Genomic DNA, 23,326 nt, shown 5'->3' with positions numbered 1-23,326 from the left:
CCCATCCCCATCCCATCCCCATCCCATCCCCATCCCATCCCATCCCATCCCATCCCCATCCCCATCCCATCTCCATCCCATCCCCATCCCATCTCCATCCCATCCCCATCCCATCCCCATCCCATCCCCATCCCATCCCCATCCCATCCCCATCCCCTCCACCACACCGACCCGCCTCCTCCCTCTCGTTCACTTCGAAGCAGCTCCAGTAATCCTTCTCCTTCGTGACGATTTTCCTCCGGTCCAGGATCTCGAAGGTGAGCTCCTCGGCCGTCATCGTGGCCGGGATCTGCAGGGGACAGGTCTCTGTCACCCAGTGCCACCCCTGTCCCCATGCCGTGCCACCCTCCCTCGGCTCAGAGCCAAGTTTTGGGCACACAACGGGGGTCCCCGTCCCCTCTGCGCCCTCCTCCAACCCCCCCTCACCTTGACGTGCTGCTCCGTCTCCGTCCTCTTCTCCTCCAGGTACACCGTGCAGATGAAATCCCCGGCTTGCTGCAGGGCAGGGGGAAATTCCTCTCACCCACGGCTCCCCACGCACGGGATTTATCCCCCCACACCGTGTAGCCCCCCAAGTGTGCTGCTGCAGGTCCCCACCTGCGTGCCGCTGGACGCCGCCTCCCGCATCTTCATGATGGCCGTGATCTCGTCCTGCTGCTTCTTCATCTCTTGGTCGTTGACCTGCCGAGGAGGGGAACCCGGGGGGGTCACGGGGATGCAGCCCCCACGCCGTGTGCCTCCAAAATAAGGAGGATTTGTGGGAAGAGCAGGGCCACCTCCCTCCCACCAGCCCCCATCCCTTGGGGAGCCACCCGTGCGTCGGCACGGTGCAGGTGCCGGGGGTCCTGCAGCAGCTCCCACCCGAGGGCAGAGCTTTTTTGGGTTTTTGGGGAGTTTTGCGCGTCCAAACCTACGTTGAAAATCTTGACGTAGTGGCTGATGAGGTCCTCCACCACCCGGCCCGCCTTGTAGTCCTTGCCATCCGTCTGGAAGAGCGTGGGCCCGAAGACGATGGCCAGGTTGTGCGTGTTCATCTGGTTGTCCCCCGAGAAGCGCTGCACCCTGCGGGGCACCCCACGATGATTCCTGCCCCGTGCCACCCCCCCACCCCGGGACCCCCATCCTGGACGTGGTGCTCAGCTTGGAGCACTTCTACTCCCCAAATCCTCATCCATTTCTTGCTCGGGATGAAGAGGAGGAGGGATGAAGGCTCTCCTGCACCCCACACCCCCCCCCAGAACCCCACAGAAAATGGGGCGATGCCCCACGGGGCGCTGGGGACCCGCAACGTACCGAAAGAGGTGGTTGATGAGCGCCTTCAGCGTGGCCCTGTTCACCGTGGGGAGGGTCTCCAGGAGCCGCCGGTACTCCCCGATCTTCGCCTCCTCATCCTCCAGCGCTGCGAAAAATGGGGAAAAATGCAAGCATGAAGGGGCGTGAAACCACGATGAGGACCCCCACCCACCCCAGATCCCACCTCGGAGCCTCCCACCCCATCACCGAGCTGTTGGGGCCGGCGCACCCCAGATTTTTTTGGCTGTTTCGCCCCCCCGGGTGCCTCCAGCAATGGTGCTGGGGGGGCTGGATCCAGGAGCAAAGGGCGAGCCCCCCCCTAGCCACACCTGGGCGCGGGGCCGGCGGGCGCATTCCTCTCCCCACCCCGGGCTCGGCGCCCGGCGGCTCTGACTCACGGCCACCACCGTGCCGGCCAAGGCAAACATCTGGACCCCAGATGCTCAACGAGAGGAGCAAGCAGGGAGGGGGGCCAGGCTCAGCTTTTCGGCAGCGGGACGCCCCCTCCCCGCGGCCCTCGCCCTCACCCGTGGCCCGCAGCCAGTCCTGGCTCCAGCGTCGGGTGAAGAGCCCGTCGCCCAGGTCGCGGAAGAAGCGCTTGAGGGTGTTGGCGACGTCGTCCACGTGGTGCTCGCCCTCCTTCAGGCGCACGCTGCGGGCGTCGCGGCGCAGCATCTCCAGCAGGCTGGTGGTCTTCGAGTTCTGCCCGCTCTTGCGGTAAATCCCCTCGGAGGTCAGCCCTGGGGCAGAGCAAAGCCACCGCCAGCGCTGAGCCCCCGGGAGCGCCGCGGTTTGGCCACCACCCACCCGCGCTGGATGCTCATCAAAGGGTCCCCGAGGAGGGGGGACGCGGTGCTCCCCACCCTGCAGGTGCTCCCCGGCCACCGAGGAGCTGTGGGCAGGAGCCAAGCCCCGCTCCAGCCTCCCAAGAAGCCGGAGGAGATGCTCGGGGAGGGAGGAAATCGGGTCTGGGCACGCTGATGGGGTGACCCAACCCGACCCCGTCCCGCGAGGGCGCGTACCGCACTGCGTGATGTAGTCGATGCAGCGGTCCACCAGCATGGGGACGTCCCCCTCGGTCAGCTGCTGCTCCGACAGGGTGTCCCCCGAGCTGCCCGCAGCCTTCTGGATGGCGTGCACCCAGCCCAGGAAATCCAGCCTCCGCTCGCCCTGGATGTACAGCGTCCTGCCGGCGGCCGCGGAGCTCAGCGGGGGCCCAGCCGCCCCCTTCCCAAACCCACAGGCACCTTCCCGGACCCCAAACCGGGTTCCCCCGAGGGTGAAGGCGTCCCAGGAGCAGGGTGGGTTTGGGCAGGGGGTGGTATTTTGCTGGAGGGGGGCTGATCCCCACCCACCCTCCAGCCGGGCTGCGCCACCAGCTCGGCGTTTACCTCCGCCTCTCCACCAGCACCAGCACCTCGTTGTCTCCCTGGATGGCTGCGAAGGGAAGGCAGGAGCCCGTCAGGAGCCGCCCAGCTCCAGCCCAGGCTGGGTGAGCAGCAACGAGGAAGAGGATGGAGAGGAGGAAGAGCTGCCAGGAGAAGCACCCTGCCCAAAAGAGGGTCCCCAAGCTCCCAGGACGTGGGAACGGCACCCACCAGACCCCCACCACGAGCACCCTGCTGGCCGCCACCGGGCTGGATAACCCCACAGCAGCTTGGGGCAAGGTCTGTCCCCCCCCCAGGACCCCCTTTCCAGCCTGAACGTGGGTCCCACGGGGGGGGCACGGGGCACCTACAGAGCTCCTGCAGCTTGCGCAGCTGGAGAGCCTCGTGGCGCTCGCTGTCCTCGAAGCAGACGTGGAGCGTGGAGCCGGCCAGGGCGAACCAGCCCTCCTTGGCACGCTCCAGGTTGAGCCCCCCCTTGTAGAGCAGGCGGCCGATCCTCTCGAAATCGTGGCTCAGCAGCTCCTCTGCGTGGGGAGGGACGAAGGACTGGGGAGGGGGGCACGGGAGGGCCGTCAGCGCGCAGCCCCCGGCCCCCACGCCGGCCCCAGGTCCCCCAGTTCCCACCTTGGCGATGGATTTGAGCCATTCCCGAGCGGCCTCGGGGCAGTCCAGCCCGAACAGGTAGAGCCTCTCCGACTCGATGTACACCTCGAACGTGCTCTCGATCCTGCAGGAAGAGAATTTCGAGGAACCTCAGTGCCCGGGGAGCATCCGCGGCACGAGCGGAGAGGGGCTCAGCCCCACCGGTGGTCCCTCTGACTGGGGACCCCCCCAGCACATCCCCAGGGCCCCCGAGTGCTTTGCACACTCTCCCAGAGACCCAAGATGTTAGCAAAAAGCTTGCAAAGAATAAAATATTCAACAGGCTCCTTGCAAAATGGGCAGCTCAGTGCCATCGGGGCCGGGCAGCAGCCCCGCGGAGGGGACAGGGGGGCCGGAGGGGACACCGGGGACCAGAGGGGACAGGGGGGTGCCTTACCCGTGGGTGTGGGGCGGGTTGTTCACCAGGCACACGATGTCCCCTGCCTTGATCTCGCCGTTGGGCACGGCGTTGCGGTCGTTCTCGTAGTAGCTGAGGACGCCGTCCTGCAGCGTGCACCACCGCCGGCTGAACTCTGCGTGGCACCGGGGGGGGGGGGGGCTCAGCAACCCCACGTGCTCCGGCCACCTGGGGCCACCCAAAGCCACCCGAGACCACCCACCAGCCCACCAGCTCAGGGCACAGCCCCTCGCTCCCAAAACCTCCCCAAAACCTCCCCAAAACCTCCCCAAAACCTCTCCAAAACCTCTCCAAAAGCAGGCTCGCTCCGCACCCCCAGCTGTCTCACCAGTGCCCTGGGGAGCTGGGGGTGCTGCAGCCCCTCTGCCCTCTCCCCCTGCTGGGGCTCTCCAACCCCCCGCACCCCTTTTCCCCCCAACCCCGTGGGCCCCCACCTACCTTCCTGGCCCTTCCTCTCGCTGACGGGCTTGGCCATGGAGGGGGTTTTGTAGAGGAAGCCGTTGTGCGTGACGCAGGGCAGCAGCACCGAGTAGTGCTTCTCCTCGCCAACCCCCACCTCCAGGCGTGGCGTCTCTGCGGAGGGGAGAACAGCCTGGCACGGGGCTCGGAGAGGGGGGCCACGGGGCCCTGAAATGCCCCCCGAGGCTGGGGGTTTCCCCTGCCGGAGCCCCCGTGCAGCCGCAGAGCCGCTGGGCACCGCGGGATGAGCTCAGGGGCTCGGGTTTCTCCGGTTCGCACAGAGGGGGCCTCGCTGCAGCTGCTCTCCCAGCCCTCTTTTTGTGCTGACAGCTCCAAAATCGCAGGGCCAGACCCCTCCTGGGCCAGCTCCAGCTCAGCGGGAAGGGCTTGGACGGGACTGGAGACTTGGGAAGGGCTTGGAGGGAGGAGGTGGCTGCAGCCCACGCTGGCGTGGGGTCTGGGGCTCGCTCCCCGTGCACCTCCACGCGTCCATCCCGCAGTGGGGATGCTCGTGGTGACGTCCCCAAGCACCAGCACCGGGACCCCGGGCAGCACCGGGGCTCCCCAAAACGCCCGACGTGCCGCAGCCTCTCCCCTCCTGCCCCAACCCAGCTCCTGGGCACCTCTGGGGCTTTCCCAGCAGGGCCAGACGAAACCAAAGGTGCAGAGATTCCAGCGAGGGGCAGAAATCAGGGGCTGGGGGGCTGCCGTTGGGAACGCAGAGCAAGGCTGCGGGGTGGCAGGAGCTGAGCTGAGCCCGGAGGCGGCTGCGGGCTCAGGAATTCGGGGCGGATCGCAGGGCTCCTGCGGTCCCGCTCTGGTATTTTGGTTTGGGGCTGGAACCCGGCACGAACAGAGCCCGTCTGGGTCACACAGGGCTGCCTTGTTCTGCACACAGCAGAGCCCCGTGCCGAGCGGGTGGCGGAGCCAGGATCAACCCCAAAAGTCTCTGCCTCTCCCCAGGTCAGGGGACACTTGGAGACCCCCAGGGGACCCCCGGGGATACCCAAGGGACACCCGGGGACACCCAGGGGACACCCGGCGATGGGGACAGCCCTTACCCGAGGTCTTGTTGTGCAGCAGGAACTCCATCTGCAGCCTCTGCCCGCTCTTCTCAGCCAGCGCCAGGGGGACGGGGCACTGGGGGTCCCCGGTGGCGCACGTCACCGCCGCCCCGCAGAAGACCAGGGCCTGGGTCTCGGCCAGGTCGCTGGTGGTGACGGCCGCACACAGGGCCTGCGGCAGAGCAGGGGGGGCAGGGGGTGAGCTCCGAGCCTGCCCTTGATGTTGTGGCTCCAGGGGTGGGGGCGAGACCCCCGGCGAGGAGCCAGCCCTGCGAGGTTACGCCGCAGGGGAAGGAGCCGGGGAGCGCAGCCGGGTTCCTCCCTGCCGCCGCCAGCGCCGCCGGGGCAGGACAAAGGAGGGAAAGAAAGTTTTGGAGCTGGCGAATCCCTCCCTTAAGGAGCCCGGGGTGAAGTCATCCCGGCAGCAGCGGGGTGGGACGGGCTCTCGGAGCAGAAAAACAAACAAGCCCACATGCGAATTCCCGCGGCCGCCGGCACGGCGCGGCGCAGCGCGCCCCCGGCTCTTGTGCAAACAGCGGCGCGCCGAGGGGAGCTGCACAGCCCCGGGGCACGGGGAGGCAGCACCCCGGGGTGGCTGTCACAGCACCGGGGGCACCAGGCTGTCCTGCTCCCAGTCCTGCTCGCAGCTGGGATGGGAACCAGTGGGATTGCCGTGCCCCGCTGGGAGCGCCTGACCCCGGTGCTTGGGGAGGTTTTGGGGTCAGGGGGTGGTGGAGGTTTGTGGGGAGGGTGCAGGAAGCAGGGCACCCATCGTGCCAGGGTCAGGCAGGGCATGGGGCTGCGGTGGGACCCAGGGATCCCAAAAATTTGGGGATAACACAAGGGGTGCTACAACCACGGTGCTGCAGGCTGGGAACAGAGCTGCGATCCCAGCTGGCTGTGCCCCATAGCGGTGCCACCCGGTCCCTGTGGGGCTCCCATCCCGCCTGGAGACCCCAGGCTAAGGCTGGGGGGCACACGGGGAGAGCCTCGGAGGCTGGGCTGATCCAGGCAGGGAGGGAGGCAGGGATGGAGACCACTCATCCCCCTGCAAACCAGGACCAAACCCCGTCCCCAGCACCCCAACGGGGCGTCCCCAACCTGGGACCGGTCCCACCGCCCACAAAGTCCGCATCCCCGCCCCGAGAACGAGGGGAGACCTCGCTCCTGTGCTTTTTGGGACCCTCCCCCAAGGGACGACACCCGTCCCCAGGACCACTGACCCTGTCGAGCTCCTCCTGGTTGCCGAAAAGCGGGTGGTAGCGGCGGTACTTGCCCTCGCGGTACTTGGCGATGAGGAAGCGCCGCCGGTCCTGGCTGCTGCTGCCGGGGCCGATGGCCTCGCTGGGGGGCACGTTGGCGGCCCAGAACTGGTTGGCCACGGCGTTGCCAATGTGGTGGAAGAGCTGCGGGGACAAGGGGAGGCCGGCGTGGCTGGGGGACGGGGTGGGACGGGGTGGGACGGGGTGGGATGGGGTGGGACGGGCTCTGTGGGGCTGGGGGAGCCTGCAGGGAGCTTGCCAGCCCACCCCAAAGCGGTGATGCTGAGGCTCTCCGGGTGCAGGGAGGAGGAAGAAGAAGGCGTCGTGCACAAGGAGTGTAGAAGGGGGAGAGGGGCTGAGCCCAGGGTGGGGGAGCACCCGCCCGCCGCTGCGCTGCTGCGCCGCGGTGTGACCCTAACCCGGCCCCGGCTCCAGGCAATTCTTCCCCTGCAATCCTTCCACTCCCCTTCCTGCCCCAGAAAAAAAAAAAAAAAAAAAAAAAGCACATCTGGAAAGCAGCACCGAGAGCCCGGGAGGGGATTTAAAGAGCTCTCCGCAGCCCCTCGCCACCCCGCTCCCCGACCCCATGGTGCACAGCCCCCGTTTTGCGCCCCGGGGCCGGGAGGTGCAGGTCTGCCCTGCGGCCCCGTTGCAGCCCTGTGGCAGCCGTGCCCGCCTGCTGCCGTGCCATGAAGCAGCAAAATTTGCCCTGGGGACACTTTTGGGAGATGGCATCACCCTAGCAAGCCCCATGGGGTGCTCAGTGAGCGTCCCCGTGCCCTTTGGGGTGATGCGGAGCAGGAGAGGGATGGAGCTGGGGTGCACGGGGGGCACGGAGCAGGCTGGGGCGCACGGGGACGTTTCCAAAGCTCTCTGCGAGCCCGGAGGGGTTAAGGGCAGCCTTCCAGGAAAGGGGAGGATCGGGGCTGCAGCTGGAAGGGTTTGGGCTGGGGAGCAGACAGCCCGGAGGCGGGGGCTGCAGGGTGGGACAGGGGCAGGAATGCAGCACCCGCTGGGGCCGCGGCACCGGGGCGCACGGCCAGGGCGGCACGGACCCCGTGCCACGGGGCAGGCAGGGTGGCACGGTGCTGGGGACGAGTTTTGGGGCCAGCTTAGGGTTCTTTCCAGCGGCCCCACAACCCACGAGGGCCCCCGGTGCTGCTGAGAACCTCGGTGCCGTGTCAAAGCCCAGCCCAACGCCCACCCCTGGTGCTGGTGTTGCCAAATTCCTCCTCCTGCCCGGCCCCGGGGTCATCCAGCAGCTCCGCAGCCGTCACCCCGTGGGTGTGCAGGTGCCTTCTGCCCCCCCAGCCTGGGCGTGAAGCCCCCCTCGTGCCCCCGGGGTGCACCGCAGGGATGGGGGCAGGGGGCTGCTGGTGGTCCCCTCCCTACCCGAGTCACGGCACGGGTCGGGATGGGGATAACAGCGGGGGCTGCGATGGGGGGGGACACGGGGTGGCTGCCCCCAGAGCAGATTTCGGAGCCCATCCGTGCCACTACCTGGATCAGCTCCTCCGTCCACACCTTCCTGTCCATCTTCAGGCTTCGGACCTTGGTGATGCCGGGCCCCAGGCCCCGGTGCTCCCCTTGGGGGGGGTGAGAGGAGCCGTTAGGACCCCCCTTTGGGGTCAGGGGGGGACGCAGAGCCGTGCCCCTCTCCCCCCAAACCCTCCTGCGCTGCACAGCACCACAGACCGAGCAGGGGAGGAGGTTTGGGGGAGCCCCCTCTCCCCGATGCCGGGTGCCGTTTGGAGAGGGGCCGGGTGCCGGGGCGCACGCAGCACCCCGGGGTGCTGAGGGGGGGGGGGTCGCTACCTGCACATCTCTTGCAGATGACGACGCAGAGGTTGATGGAGGCCCAGTCGGGCTGGGGGGAGCCGCAGTCGGCGCAGAAGCGGTTGGGCTCCAGCGCCCAGATCCTCTCCGCCACCTCCGAGTTGGAGAGCGCCTCGGCGATGGCGTGCCGCATGGCCTCCACCCACTCCTCCTTCTCCTGCTCCGACTCGGCCGAGAAGCTGCGGGCGGGGAGGGGAAGGTGAGGGAGGGACGGCCGCGGGGATGGAGGGGGCTGTTGGGAGGGCGTTGTCCCCCTCCCCGGGCTCACCTGAAGATCCTGTAGGGCGTCGTCAGGTCGAAGCCCCTGCGGTCCACCTCCTTGACGTTGCCCACGTTCATCTCGATGTAGGTGATGCCGATGCCCTGCCGGTAGTCCTGGGGGGGGGGCGAGTGGGGAGGGGGTGGGCGGAGAGGTGAGGGAGGGCAGCCCCCCCTCCCCAGGGGTCCCCACGCACACCCCAACCCCGGGGCGCTCAAGGTTTGGGATGGAGACGCCACCGACCCAAGCGGGTGCGATGCTGCTGGGGTCCCCAAACCGCGTTAAGGGGGTCTGCAGCTTGGGGTGTGCCACCCTTGGGGTCTCCCCTCCCCATTTTGGGGAGCCCCAGCTCATTGCTGCTCTACCCCAGCTGCCAAAATGATGGGTGATGGGCGGGGGTCCCCATGCAGAGCGCACGAGGGTCCCCAGCCCCTGCACCCACCTCCGAGTTCTTGTAGAGGAAAACTTTGTCCCCGGCCACAGCCACGAAGAGCTTGTGCTTGAAGCCCCTCAGCTCCAGGAATCCACTCTTATCCGCGGGCTCCGTGGCGTCGGGGGAGGTCGGGGGCACGGGGGTCCTCTCCGGAGCTTTCCCCTTGCGCTCCTCCGCCACCTGCTGCAGGGTCTGCATCCACTCGTTGCGGTCGGCTGCGGGGTCGGAGCACAGAGGGGTCAGGGCTGGGGCTTGGGGGGGGGCTCATCCGAAGGGCCAGGGGGCTGCCAGGAGGAGGGGAGCAGCCCCGAAGTGGGGTCGGGGCTGGCTGCCCGGGGGTGTCCCCCCATCCGCTCACCGTCACTCTCGGCCCTAAAAACGAAGTTGCGGTTGGTGGTGACCACCTCGAATTTCTGGTCCCCGACGCTGGCGACGCGGGAGATGGAGGAGACGGGGATGAAGCGCTTGGAGTAGGCGTCCTGGGGGGGGACACGGGGTGGGGGGAGAGGCACACCATCACCATCACCATCACCGCCTTGGAGATGGGTTGGGAACGACCCCAGGATGGAGTTTGGGGCACCTCGCTCCCGTGGTGCGCCGGGGACGTTGTCCCTTGGCACCTCCGTGCCACCAGGGCGCCCAGAGGGATGCGAGGTGGGCTCGGTGCCCCCCGACACCTCCAGCCCCCATCCTCAGCCCTCCTGCCCCCCTCACCTTCTCGCTGTCGAAGTAGCGGAGGTAGTCGGCGTCCAGCTTCACCCAGCGCTTCTGGTAGATGTAGGAGCTGGGGAGGGACAGGAGGGGCGCCTTGGAGGGGACGGGGCACCCAAACTGCACCCCGGGGGGGCTTGGGGAGCACCCAGATGGGAGCACGAAGGGGGCCGGGACAGGTCGGGCACGGGGACCCCAACACAACGCGGCCCCCTGCGTGGGTTTGGGTGCAGAAAGGAGGCGAGCCCCCGGCTGCAGCAGCGCCCTCAGCCCCCCCAAAATCCCCCCCATGTGCCCTTGAACCCGGGGCCTCTCCGCCTGTGCCTTCACGCCCCAGTTGCCGACAGCCCGGGGCCACCTCGCCATCGACCCTGGTGGCAGCGGGGGGGGGGGGGGGGTTGTGCTTTCCTGCGGGCACCGAGGGAAGCAGGGAGCCGAGAGCGGGGGCTGCCCCTAAAAGCACCTCGTCAGATGCTGACCCCAATTAGCAATCGCTGCCAGAGCCCCCCCCGGGTCGGTGGTGTCCCCATTCCTTGCAGGACCCCCCCGGGCACCTCGCGCCCTCGGTGCGCATCAGCATCACCGGGTGGGGGTGCAGGGGGTCAGGCCACCCCGGAGCCCCCTGGCACCCCCCAAAAAGCCTCCGGCAAAGCCCCGGGAGCCCCCTTGGTGCCCCCCCAGCTTCGTGGGCCGTTGCTTAAGTGCTTGTTTGTTCAGGAAAGGATTTCAGCACCGCCACACGTGACCCCGCCGCACTCGGCCTTTACGGAAGGAGGAAATCCTTCTTGAGGCTCTGGGCTCTTCCACCGGCCCTCCCGTTCCCAATCCCCATCCCACAGAAACCCCTCAGCCCTCCCGGCTGGCTTTAGGCACTCAGGGTTGGAAATTTGGGTTGTTTTTCTTTTGGTTTTCCTTCCACTGCCTTCCCCAGGCTCTGGCTCCCCACCCAGGGAGCAGCTTCCCCTCCGGGCTCCCCGGGGAGCTCTGCGGGCTCTCACTTCCCCAAAACCAGCCCCGGGTTCCTCCTCCCCGGGGATTCAGGCCTCGGGGTTTCCTCGTGGCTGGTGTTAAGGTGCAGGCGGGGATCCGGGGCTCCCTCAGAGCCCTCCCCGTGCCACCCCTGGGTGCCACGGGCGCAGCGCAGGGACGCGGAGCCCCGCGGTAAGGGGTTGGCACACAAACCACTTTTATGGAGGTCTGTGTGCCCCTGGGTGTTATCCCCCAATAACCCACAGGTGGACGCAGCAGGAGCACTGCCAGAAAAGCCTCCTGCAGCACTCACAGCGAATAAAATAAAATCTGAGCCCTGTGGGGAAGGCAGGGTGGCCGTGCCGGTGGCGCGAGGCAGGCTGCAGCCACCACTTCTCCCCAGACAGCAGCTTTCCGGGACTGCTGCCACCCCCGGGCTTCCCCGGAGCGAGCAGTGCTCATTTCCCAAAAACCCGACCCCACAGTGCTTGGACAGGGGGAAGCTGGAGCTGCAAAGTGAGGCCGGGACGGCAGCGGGGGCGTTGGCAGCGGGGCCACGTGCGAGGCTCAGCGCTCGGAGAGCCACGGTCCCCGTCCTGCTCCCCAGCCCCGTTCCCCTTGTTCCAGCCTCCCCTCGTGCTTCTCCTTCCTCCCCTGAGCTCCCTCCTTCCTCCTCCTCAGCCAGCTCAGTGCACCCGCTCGGAAAAAGGGCCTTTCACTAAAACCAGCCACTTTTAACCTAAACCAGGAGGCAGGAGGTGGCCGCAGGAGCCCCTTTCCACCAGAGCGCGACGCCTCCCCCAGCGAGCAGGAACCACAAGGGGGAAAAAGACAGCAAGGGGGCGACACGGACGGCACGGGGAGGGCAGAGGGGCTGCGCCCCAAATCTCACTCACCCCTGCGGCGGGTTCTTGTCCAGCCACCCCGCTCGGATGGTGGGGGAGAGCTGCGGGGTGGCCGAGCGCTCCATGCCGTCGCCGAGCGTGCCGGGGCTGGGGCCGTCCTCGCTCCAGCCTCTGCCTGCGCTGGGGAGCGGGAGCCAAGCAGGGGGGGGGGGTTACGAGATGGTGAGGGGGTGGGCACGGCCCCCCCTGCACCGCTCAGCACCCTGGGGTGTGGAGTGATGCAGGCGTGCACGTGCACCCCCGTGCGCACCCCCGTGCGCGCACGCATCTTGGGCATCACCAGCAGCGCACGCACCCAGCCGCATGCTCGCAGGCGAGTGCCCCCTCCCCAAATGTTTACAGCCCCCTCCCCAAATGTTTATAGAGCCCTCCCCGAATGTTTACAGCCTCCCCTGAATATTTACAGCCCCCCCCCGTGCACGCACAGCCCCTCACATGCACCCCCCCCAGCCTCGCACACGCGTGCTCCTGCCCGCACGGCGCCGCGCACGGCCCCTGCCCGCGCACGCTCGCACGGCCGCAGGCAGGCAGACGTGAACACGCACACGAGGAGCGGCAGGAGGAGCCCCTACTTGGCCGGGGGAGCATCGTAGTCGTCCTCGATGAGCTCGTCCTCGCTGAAGAGGCTGTTGAAGCGCAGGGACCGCGGCCGACCCGTCACGGCCTCAGCATCCTCCTGCGGGGACACACGGGGGTGACAGCGGCAGCCCTGCGCCCTCCCTGATCCACACCAGGGCGCTTGGGGAGGGCTCCAGCCCCCTCCGGCCACCCCCTGCACCCAGCAGGGTGCTGAGCACCCCACGCAGCTCGCAGCACCACCACCAGCTAGGGATGCCCATGGAGAGGCAGGGAAAGAGGGCGCAAAATGCAGCGGCACCGCCTGCATCGCCCCTTTTTGAAGCTTCCAGCAGTGCCCGAGGCTCTGCGAGGTGCCGTGGTGCTTCTGGATGGTTCTGGATGTCCCCCAGCACCAGGGGTAGCGGGTGGCACGGTTGGGGCCAGGGGAAGGCAGTGCACATCGCCAGGAAAAGGAGGGTGCTCAGGGTGCCGCAGCCCCCAAAATCAGCCCAGAACCGCAGAAATTCGGCCTCAGGAAGGAGCGCGTGGTGGATAAAAATCCCAAATCCAGGCAATAAATGTCAGATTTGTGGCTGCGATGCTTCAGCCGTCCACTAGCACGCACTCCGTGCACGCCAGCCTGCGGGGAGGCTGCACTTGGGTGAAGCAGCAGCCCCGTGGGCTCGCAGAGCACCCTGCCCCTCCGCCCCGACCCCAAGCCGTGCCCAAAAACCCACCCAGGACCAGCACCACCATCGGGGTGTCCCTGCACGCCCCCTGCTCGCCGCCCCAGCCCCTTCCAGCACCCACACCAACCTTGTCGGCCATCTGCCCCGCGGGGCTGGCTAATTCCTCCTCCCAGGCGGGGTCCTCGTAGTCAGAGTCATCTGCAAGGGCGAGCAGAAGGTGCTGGGCAGCTCCTGGCACCGCCGCGACCCCTGGGCACCGCTCGGGGGGTGGCTTCGCCCCATCCAGGAGCTGCCCCGGGGGTCCCAGGGCTCTCCCCAAAACCCCTTTCTGTTCCCCTGCTCCTTTGCTCGTCACCCCAGCTGCCAGGTGATGCCCCAGAGGGACCCCACACCACGCCGGGGGTCCCAGAGGAGGATCGGGGACCCTCTGGTACTCACCGAACTCGGGCACGAAGGGACAGGAGGGCTCGGAGGGCGGCTGGGGCTGCGGGGCCGGCTGCAGCTTGGCACGGGGCAGCAGGGCTGGAGGGGACGGGGGGACGGGGGGCTCCCTGTCGGGGACGGGGACGGGGATGGGGACAGGGACAGGGACAGGGATGGGGACAGGGACCTCCTCCTTAACAGGAACGCTGCGGAGAGACAGGAGCAGGCGCTGCGGGACGGCACCGCGGGCATCCCACGGACCCTCCCGCACCCGTTTCCACCCCAAAAGCAGAGCCCCTTTTACAGCACCGACCCCAGCCCAAGCTCCAAAACCTTCCCATGGCGGAGGCCTCACCCTGCGCGGGCTATGGCGGCGCTTTTCAGGCCTGGAAGGATTTCCTGGCACCCGGCCCCAAACCTCCCTCGCAGCTCAGGTTTCTTATCAGGGCCCTCGGGGACACCAGGGGCCGCCTCCAGCCTTGAAGCCCGGTCCCCTATCAGGTGTTTTGTCCCCTGGAGCTGGGTCCCAGGGGACCCAGGGGCACAGGTCCCAGGCTCGCAGCACCCCAGCTCTCCGCCTGGGGCCCCCCCAGCCCCAAAACAAGCCGATTTTGGCCGCCCCTCGCCCGTCACCGCCGCTCTCCGCTCGCTTCCTGCCTCCCCAGCCACTGCGGGCGGGCAGAAATGCAATGAAGCCCTCCGCAGCGCCGTGCTTCTGGGGGGCAGGAAATCAGGGGAAGTTCCTGCTGGGTGTAAAAATAAGAGGGACCTGATTGAGCGGCCCCACAGTGACGGAGTGGGGCCGAGCGGGGAGGAGGCTCGGCACGGCCCCGCAGCCCCACGGGGCGCCGAGCTCCGCCGGTGGCACGGGGGGGTGCGCTCGGAGAGGGGACCAGGAATGGGTTTTTGTGCAAAAGTCGTGCACCAAACACGGCGTAAAGCCAAAAGGGGATCTCATTGGGCTGCCATCCTACAGAGAATCACAGCCCAAGCCCCATGCAACGCAGCCAGAGAGGTGGAAAACTCAGCTCCACACCCAGGGGGCTCTGGCGGCGGTGATGCCAGCCCTCCACAGCCCCAGGGCACAGCCTCGCAGACCCTGGGGCAGGTTTTTTGGGCTGTTTTATTCCCAGCCCCACTCCAAATCGCTCACTGAAGAGGTTTTGGGGGCAGCTGACAGCCCGTGCTGGAAATAGATGGGTGCCCTGGGTGGGTGCTGCTGAGCCATGGGTGCCACCGGAGACGTTCCCAGCCCTGCACTGGGGCCACCGTCCCCATCCATGAGCCCTGCACCTCCTGCCTGCACTGCAGCCCCAATTTGGGGCGTCTGGGCAGGATCCAGACCCCAAGCACCAAATCCCAGCAGTTACACGGAGAAAGCTCAGCACCTCCCGGGCTGCTCCCAGCACCCAGCGCACCCCGGGCACGGCCACGCCGGGTCTCCAGGCTGCCCTCCCCGCGCCACCGAGGGTGCTCGGGAGCTTTCCCGGAGCCTCGCAGAGCAAATTTGTCCCTCGGCTGCCAGGCTGCGGGTCAGGCTGACCTCATTTCTCAGCAGCATTGCCATGGGAACCAGCCACAACCATCCATACATTAGGGGAGCGGGGGCCAGTCCTCCCGCAGCTCCCAGTGCCACCGTCGGCACCGCCAGGGGTGCAGGGACACCGGGGCAGGGAGGTGACAGGGGGTTTGTCACAGCTTAAGGGGGCCACTTGAGTGGCCTCCAGGCCCCCCGTGGGCTGCGTCGTGAGCCCCAATGCCAGCAGCAAGCCGATGGCCCCGAGGTCCCCAAGCTGCTCCAAGGTCCCCACGCCTCCCCGAGGTCCCCACGCCTCCCCGAGGTCCCCAAGCCTCCCCAAAGCCCCCAGGCTGTCCCATTTCTTGTTGTTTCACAGCGTGACGGGCAAGGACAACCACTGCCTCCTCGCCAAGGACACCTCAGGACACTTTGGGAGGACACCGTTCCTGCTGTCACCCGGTCCTGCCCGCGCAGTCCCCCCCCGGGGCTCACGGGACGAGGCCAGCAGCGGGCAGCCGCAGCGTCCTCGCGGCACTGATAACGTTTCAGTTCCCCAAAACACCCAGAGGAGAAGCTGCAAACGCACCAGAGTTGCAGACACCCTGGGGCTCCCCAACCCCAAAAAAAAACGTCAGAAGCTCTCGCGGCCCCGCACGGGGAGCGCAGCGGGACCCCCAGCGCCTCCAAAGGGTGCGCGCTGCCCCGTGCCAGCACAGGCAGGGGGCACAGCCCAGAGCAATGCCCCCTCCTCGGCCACCTCTCCCTGCCCTCCTCCATCCCTTGGGGACAAGGAGGTGACCGTCCCCTCGTCCCCATGGGTGCCCCCCCAGCACAGCCCCTCCGCTCGCTCCTCTCGAGGTCCCCAAGCAGGGCGCAGGAGGGCTGGGGGTGACGGTGGCACCAAGGGGTGATGGTGGCACCCAGCAGCTCTGGGGGTGACGGTGGCACCCAGGAGGGCTGGGGGTGACCTGGCAGGGCTCAGGGGGGGCACGGTGGGGGGGTCAGAGCTGGCTGGAGGGCAGCAGCAGCAGCACAGAGGAAACCGCAGCGCGACGCTCGCTCTCCGCAGACCTGGAGCCCGCCGGGACCCCACAGCTCACCCCTCCCCCGGGTCTGGCCCACAAGTAACTTTTGCAAAATGCCCCCCACCGTGTCCCTGCCACCCCCCCGGGGCCGTTTCCGTGGGGGTCGGTCGGGGAGGGTGTGGGTACGGCCCCACAGCGGCCGTGCCCTGCGGGAGGAAGTGCCGGGGACCACGGCGGCGCTGCCGGAAGAGGGGGAGCCGGGGCGAGCGGCTGCACCCCCAAAATGCCGGGCAGCCGAGCAGAGACAGCCCCTATGGGGGTCCGAGGAAGCAGCAGGTCCCCCCCAGACCCATCCTGGGGACACCCAAATGTCCCCCTGCAGGGGCTGTCCCCTCCCGGAGCCGTGGCTGCTGGGGACGGAGCCGTGCGCCGGTGTCGCTGCCCGATGGCGAGAGGGCGCAGCACCCAGCTGGGGGGGGAACCCCCACCCCGAGGTGGGGGGGCATCGCCCAGACGTGCACAAACAGCCCCCCCGGCACGGACAGGCATCACCCAGCCCGCTGCAAGCGTTGATCCAACGTGGAGAAGCCCCCCTGGATTTTGGGGGAGCATCACCCCGCTGCTTTGGGTCCCCACGCCCCTGGGGACCCCTGTGCTCACCAAGCTCAGGGCCCCAGTTGTGGGGCAGGGGAGGGCACCGGGGGCTGGGACCCGAAATTCTGAGCCGCGGGGGTCCGCAGCAAACCCCAGAGCAAGTCTCTGACACCCCGCTCCCCATCCACCCCCCGCAGCCATCACCTCGGGGTCCCCACACCCAAAACCCGCACGAGCTGCAGCTGGGACTGTCCCCAGCTCCCCCAGTCTGCACCAGTGCCAAATGGACCCGGAGGGGGGCCAGGCACCCACGGACACCCAGCACGGGGCCAAATCCTGCTGTGCACGTCCACGATGGGAACCAAGCACCTGGTTTTCACACCCTACTGTGCGTCACGTCTACGGGAACCCGGTGTCACCATACCCACACCCTGCTGCGTGTGGCCTCGGTAGGAACCAGGCACCAGCGGGCCCCCAGCACCAGGAGCCGGGTGCGTGCGTGCCGTGGGTGCTGTTAGGGTGCTGCAGCTGCCACGCCACTCCCTGCATCAAGCACGGCCACCACGGGAACCCAGCACCTCCCTGCCCTCAGCTCCCTGCCTGCTGCGTGTGCCCACCAAGTGTGCGCGGAGGATTTCCACGCGTAAAGGCACGCACGCGGCACGGGCAGCAGGGCGCACAGGGTGACCCACGGATATCGGTGTCCTGGGGAATTTGGGGGCAGCACGGGGCCAGGAGGTGTCCCAGTGCCCATGGTGGCACAAAACAGCTCCTGCCAGCCTTCCTGGAGCCTCCAGGCCATGGTGAGGACGTGTCCCTGTCCCTGTCCCTGTCCCTGTTCCCGTCCTCTCCATCACCAGACACGCCACCACCAGTTTGTCCCAGTGGGTCAGAGCCTGGCCGGGCCCAGCTGTCCCCACACAGGACCCGTTCCCACAGCTCAGGGTCCCCAGCGTGGCGGTGACACTCAGCACCCTTCCACCACTCGCTGCTGGTGCTTTCGGAGCTTCACTGCCTCCAAAATGCCTCCAAAACCCTGCAGCAGGGAGTTCCCCAGCGCCCCCAGCACCTCCTGGTGCCACCCGGGTGGCCCTGGAGGGGAAGGGACACGGGGAGAGGGGAGTGTGGCACCCTGGGGACATGTCCCCACCTCCCGGGGCGCAGGGGAAGGAACTGACCCTGCAAGGAAAGCAAAACAAAAAGCAGGAGGCGACGCTGCCACATCCCCCCCGGGGGTGTCAGCGCACACTCAGGCTCCGACCACCTCGGTGGTGACGCGCAAAAAGGGTCAGAAGGCACAAAAAGGGTCAGAAGGCACAAAAAGGGTCAGGAGAGGATGGTGTCCCCTGCCTGGCACCGGGGTGCCCGAGGGCGCCGCGCCACGACTGTGCCTTGGCCACCCCGAAGCCCGGTGGCACCGCGGCACCCTGCGCACAGCCACCCTCCCTCCTCCACCCCAAATTCACCCCAATCCCTCGAGCCAGAGTGGAACCGTGGGCTCAGAAAGACTCAGAAAAGGCGCAAAAGGCGGCGAAATTCCCACTTTTGGAGAAGAGGAAGCTCCGTGATTCCGTCCCCTGTGCAAAACCCCCCCCCCGCCCTCCGCCACCGAGGCTGCGCTTCGCCACGCGCGGCGGTGGCCGTGCCCCTACCTGGGTTGGGGTGGGGGGGTCCCGGGGGGGGCCGATTTCGGCGCCGTGGGGCGAGGCGATGCCGGGGAGCGGAGCTGGGCCCGCTCGGCCGCCCCCCGAGCACTTCCTGCTCGGCGCTCGCTGCGCACAAAAAGCTTCCTGAGCCACCCCAAGGCGGCCGCGGCCGGCCCCAAACCCACAGCCCCGCGAGGGGCCTCGAGGGCCTCGCTTCCTCCCCGCGGGGAGGATGGGTCCGTGGGGGCTGCGGGGATGGGGAGAGGGGTGGGGGCACGGGAGGGGGACACGGGGTTTTACATGGGATGGGGACACGGGATGGGGAATGGGGAACTGGGATGGGGACGCGGGATGGGGACATGGGATGGAGAGAGGGGATGGGGACACGGGATGGGGACATGGGATGGAGAGAGGGGATGGGGACACGGGATGGGGACACGGGATGGGGAATGGGGACATGGGATGGGGAGCAGGGTTGAGGAGTGGGGTTGGGGACATGGGATGGGGAATGGGGAACTGGGATGGGGAGTGGGGATGGGGACACGGGATGAGGAATGGGGAACTGGGATAGGGAGCAGAGTGGGGATATGGGGTAGGAAACAGGGAACGGGGATGGGGACACAGGATGGGGAATGGGAATGGGGAGTGGGGATGGGGACATGGGAAGGGGACAGGGAACAGGGATGGGGAGTAGGGATGGGGACGTGGGAGGGGGAGAGAGGATTGGGAACAGGGAACAAGGACGGGGAGAGGGGATGGGGACACAGGATGGGGACATGGGATGGGGAATGGGGAACGGGGATGAGGAGTGGGGTTGGGGACACCCATGGGGACAAGGGATGGGGACACGGGATGGGGATAGAGGATGGGGACATGGGCTGGGGACACGGGATGTGGAGTGGGGTTGGGGACATGGGATGGGGACACGGGCTGGGGAGTGGGGACAGGGGGCTGGCTTTCTGGGGCCATCTGGGCGCACAGAAATGCGGCACTGGAGAAGGTCCCCGGGGCTCCAGGACCCGCGGGGGGACAGCCATGGCCCTGCCCCAGGGGTCTTCGGGAGCCCAAACCCCACAGCTGGGGGTGTGCCCACCCCACAGCCCCCCCACACACCCCCTGGGGGCATTCTGCTGCCTTGGGGCCCTAAAACCCCCCCTGGGGCCACCGGGGGCCCTTCCCATCCTGGCCACATGGACACCTTGGTGCGGGGGGGGGGCACCCCCAGCCCTGCCACCACCACAGCCCCCAAAACCACAGCGAGCCCCGGTTCAGCTCTGAGCACACGGGGACCCCCCCCAGGTCCCCCCCATGGCATTATTTCGGCAGGGACCCCCCCCATGCACCCCTCCTGAGGACAGGGACACGATGGGCGCTGTCACCAGAGGCTGGAGAAATGGGGTCCCCCGGGGGGGGCTCTGCCTTTTTGGGGGGGGCTCACCAACCACAGGAGTGCATTGGGACGCTGGGGGGGGGGCGCACACACGGCCAACATCCCCCCCACCCCATTACAAGCGCTGTGCCCACGTCCACAAGCAGGATTTTGGGGTGCACAAGCTCTGGATGTGCCCTGGGGGGGGGGAAATTATTCCCCTGGGGGGGGGGAATTTCCAGCCCTTTGCACCAGCTCTGCGGCTGCACCGGGGCCGCTTTCGCTCTCAGCTGCAGCTTGGGGGGGGGGGACACACAAAAAAGGGGGGGACACACACATCCTCACCCCCCCCCAGCCCCCCAGGGCTGTGCTCGCTGCTGTCACCACACCGCAGCCGCCTTCATGTGACGGGGAGGGGGGGGGACAGCAGCTGCCTGCGGTCTGCAGGGCAGGACGAGCTCTGAGCCCACACCGTAACACGGGGGCTGTGCCGGGGTGGGGGGGGGTCCTACAGCCCCCCCCCAAGGGCTGGGGGAGAGCGAACGCACCCCCAGGATAAGGTGGGAGAGGGGAGGGGGTGGCGGGGTGCACGGGGTGCCCAAGGTGCCCCCCGGTGCCACCGCGCCCCAGGGTGCCCACGGCACCGAGGGGCAGGGAAATCCCCCCCCCCCCCAAACTCCCCCGGGGCATTTTTGGCCCCAAACTGCCCCAACTGGGGCAAATAAAATAAAATAAAATAAAAATGACGATAAAACAGTAAAATCCAACTTTCAGCCCCCCCAAAAAACAGCAGCAAAGAGCGAGACGCAGAGCGCGGGGGGCGCACGGAGAGGTTTGGGGGTCCCTTGGCACCCCCCCCCCTCAGGGATTGGGATGGGGCTGGGGGTGTCCCAGTGGGTGTCCCCCCCCCCATGGGGACACAGTGACACTAGAGGGCACCAGTGACCGGGACAAGAGGAGCCATGGGGTGTGGGGAGACTGGGGGGGGTGAGATGGGGCTGGGGGGGCGCCAGGGTGGTGGGAGGGTGGGGGGATCCCCAAGGGGGTGTGCTGGGGGTATGGGGACCCCCAGGGGGACTTATGGGAATTGTGGCACCCCCAGGGGGGTGTGGGGGTGTAGGGACCCCCAAGGGGGTGTGATGGGGGTATGGGGACCCCCAGGGGGATGTATGGGCGTAGGGACCCCCAAGGGGGTGTGATGGGGGTACAGGGACCCCCAGGGGGGCATACTGGGGTTGTGGGACCCCCAGGGGGGTGTGGGGGTGTAGGGACCCCTAAGGAGGTGTGCTGGGCTTATGGGAACCCCCAGGGGGGCATACTGGGATTGTGGGACCCCCAGGGAGACATGGGGGTGTAGGGACCCCCAGGGGGGTGTGCTGGGGGTATGGGGACCCCCATGGGGAAATATGGGAATCAAGGGACCCCCAGGGGGATGCAGGGTTTAGGGAGCCCCAGGAGGGTGTGCTGGGGGTATGGGGACCCCCAGGGGGACTTATGGGAATTGTGGGACCCCCAGGGGGGTGTGGGGGTGTAGGGACCCCTAAGGAGGTGTGCTGGGGGTATGGGGACCCCAGGGGGGCATACTGGGATTGTGGGACCCCCAGGGAGACATGGGGGTGTAGGGACCTCCAGGGGGGTGTGCTGGGGTATTGGGACCCCCATGGGGACTTATGGGAATTGTGGGACCCCCAGGGGGATGCCGGCACTTAGGGAGCCCCCCAAGAGGATGCGCTGGACCCTCCCCTCATAGCAACCCCACAGCTCGCCCCCTCCCCATTCTCATCCCCCCCCCAACACCCACCGCTCCCCGTTCCCAGCCCCGTACCTGCTGGCCTCGTACTGGGACCCGGCCCTGGGGGGCAACGCGGGCGGGCGGCTGGGGGCCGGGGGGGTCTTCAGGGACTGGCATTTGCCCCCCACCTGGTGCCGCTTGGCCGGCAGCGGGGGTCTCGCCGGGCTCTCGGCTTTGGGGGCTGGCAGAGGGGGCAGCTCGGGGGCCGGGCTGCAGGGGGGGGGCGGCTCGGGGGTGCTGGCAACGGGGGAGAACTTAACGGGGGGCTTGCAGCCCACCCGGGGAGGGATGGGGGGGGGCAGCAGGGGGACGCTCGCGGCCCCCTCGGGCTCCAGCAGCGGCGGGGAGCTGGGGGGCTCGGTTGGCACGGCGGTGCCAGCTCCGGGGCGGAAAATGTGGCGCTTCATGGGCACCGGTTTTCTCGGGGGGGGCTCGGGCAAAGTGGCCTCGGCGAAGGCTTTTTGGACGCCCAGGAGGATGCGCTTGCGGTGTCCGGGCAGCAGCACCCCCAGGCGGGTCAGCCCCTCGTCCGTCAGCGCCCGGCAGTCCCAGACGGTGCGCAGCTCGCTGCGCTCGAAGGCCTCGGCGTACTGCTCCAGGTGGAGGGCCGCCAGCCAGGCGGCTACCGGTAGCCATCCCCCTTCCTCCTCCATGGCACGGGGGGGGGGGTCCCGAGGCGCTCAGAGCATCTCCTCCGCCCGGCGGGGCTCGGCACGGCGGCGGGACCTGGGGATGGAGAGGGACGGGGTGAGCGCAGGGCGGTTTTGGGGAGGGGGGGGGGGCCCCTCGTTCCTTCCAGCACCGCGCGCGTCCCCGTCGGTTTGGTGCCCAAATGGGGCTGGGGGGGAGCTGGGGGCGGCACGGTGCCAACCCAGGCACCGAAATGTGGGTGTCCCAGCGCTAATTAGAGCCACACCGAGGGATCTAATTAGAGCCATCCCCCTTGGGAGAGCCGGGCACGGCGCAGCAGCGGGTGCTGGGGGTGCGGGGAGCAGGCACAGCGTGGTGCTGGCCCCAAAGCAGCCACGGGGCTTAGTGATGGGCTAATTAATAGGGTGCAGGGGAGATGCTTAAATAGCTCTGCAGGGCGGGCAGGCAGCTGAGGAACCCCACGGAGCTGGGTGACGGCGTGGCACAGACCCAAAAAGCCTGGACAGGGGGACACGGACACAGGGACACACGGACACAGGGACACATGGACACACGGCTCCCGAAACGCCAGGCAAAACCTTGGCATGGAAGCGTGGTGCCAAGAGGAACTGAGGTCCCTGCTGGTGGCCGTGGCTGTCCCCAGCTTGTCACCGTGCCCACAGGGCCCCCGGTGTTTTATCTCATGGCCCAGGGGCTTGGCTGCAGGTTGCTGCCCTGTGCCACCCCCGTGCCCTCCCCATGCCACCCCCGTGCCTCCCCAAGCCGTGGCTGGTGCCCAAGACCTGGCACGAGTTCGCCCCCATGCCCAGGCCAGCCGCTGGTTCCTCAGGGACTCAGCACCCCCGGCACCACAATCCCAAATCCTTCTGCCCCTCTCCCACCTGCAGAGCCTGAAGTTGGCAGCAGAGGAGCTGGCACCGAGCGCACGGGGACAATTTTCGGGCACAGGAAGCCCCGGGGGGCTCAGCACCGCGCAGGGCATGGGCGGGGAGCAGAAGTAGGGCTCACCCTCGGCACCCCAGTTCCTGGTGGCTCTGGGCAGGAGGAGGCTGAGCTCCCACACCCCTGAACTCTGATCCTGGCCACGAAGAGGGCTGGGAGGCAGCGCTCCGACCAACACCTCCGACAGGAGCTGCGGGGCTGGGACCCCCGGCACCATCCCCGGCAGCACCCCCAGCACCTTCCTGAGACAGCGGTGGCACAGGGGGCTCCTTCCCGAGGAAGAGAGCAAGGCAGGGTGCTGAGCATCACCGTGCACAGCCCCCTGACCTGTAAGAGCAGCGGTGAGGGGAGATCCTGACCCCTGCCACCCCCACGTCCCCGTCCCCGTGCGCCACCGGCGGAGCAGCGCCGGTGTCCCCGATTCCCCCCGCCGGCCTGACCCCAGCACACGCTTTATTTCGGGCTCTCCGGGAGCTCTT

The 23,326-nt window shown here is 68.1% G+C and overlaps 1 protein-coding gene across 4 annotated transcripts in view; it reads right to left on the bottom strand.

Annotated features, from left to right (window-relative positions):
* Nucleotides 1-23,326, bottom strand: part of ARAP1 (ArfGAP with RhoGAP domain, ankyrin repeat and PH domain 1) — a 37,860-nt gene that overhangs the window by 5,922 nt on the left and 8,612 nt on the right. For all 4 annotated transcript variants that reach the window (XM_082772574.1, XM_082772571.1, XM_082772573.1 and 1 more), the window contains 25 exons: nt 21,288-21,980; nt 13,325-13,515; nt 13,014-13,084; nt 12,212-12,315; nt 11,631-11,759; nt 9,769-9,838; nt 9,413-9,533; nt 9,064-9,269; nt 8,631-8,737; nt 8,342-8,541; nt 8,027-8,112; nt 6,488-6,670; nt 5,262-5,436; nt 4,180-4,314; nt 3,721-3,856; nt 3,306-3,408; nt 3,032-3,227; nt 2,685-2,730; nt 2,316-2,479; nt 1,821-2,033; nt 1,294-1,399; nt 915-1,062; nt 598-681; nt 427-495; nt 172-289 (listed from right to left, as the gene is read on the bottom strand). In XM_082772574.1, coding sequence (XP_082628700.1) covers nt 172-289; nt 427-495; nt 598-681; nt 915-1,062; nt 1,294-1,399; nt 1,821-2,033; nt 2,316-2,479; nt 2,685-2,730; nt 3,032-3,227; nt 3,306-3,408; nt 3,721-3,856; nt 4,180-4,314; nt 5,262-5,436; nt 6,488-6,670; nt 8,027-8,112; nt 8,342-8,541; nt 8,631-8,737; nt 9,064-9,269; nt 9,413-9,533; nt 9,769-9,838; nt 11,631-11,759; nt 12,212-12,315; nt 13,014-13,084; nt 13,325-13,515; nt 21,288-21,907 — 3,781 coding nt within the window. In that variant the 5' untranslated portion in view covers nt 21,908-21,980. The remainder of the gene's footprint in view (nt 1-171; nt 290-426; nt 496-597; nt 682-914; nt 1,063-1,293; nt 1,400-1,820; nt 2,034-2,315; nt 2,480-2,684; nt 2,731-3,031; nt 3,228-3,305; nt 3,409-3,720; nt 3,857-4,179; nt 4,315-5,261; nt 5,437-6,487; nt 6,671-8,026; nt 8,113-8,341; nt 8,542-8,630; nt 8,738-9,063; nt 9,270-9,412; nt 9,534-9,768; nt 9,839-11,630; nt 11,760-12,211; nt 12,316-13,013; nt 13,085-13,324; nt 13,516-21,287; nt 21,981-23,326) is intronic.

The sequence above is a fragment of the Aythya marila genome (assembly GCF_965140915.1).
Source record: "Aythya marila genome assembly, chromosome: 1".
NCBI lineage: Eukaryota > Metazoa > Chordata > Aves > Anseriformes > Anatidae > Aythya > Aythya marila.
This window is presented reverse-complemented; position numbering and strand designations above follow the sequence as displayed.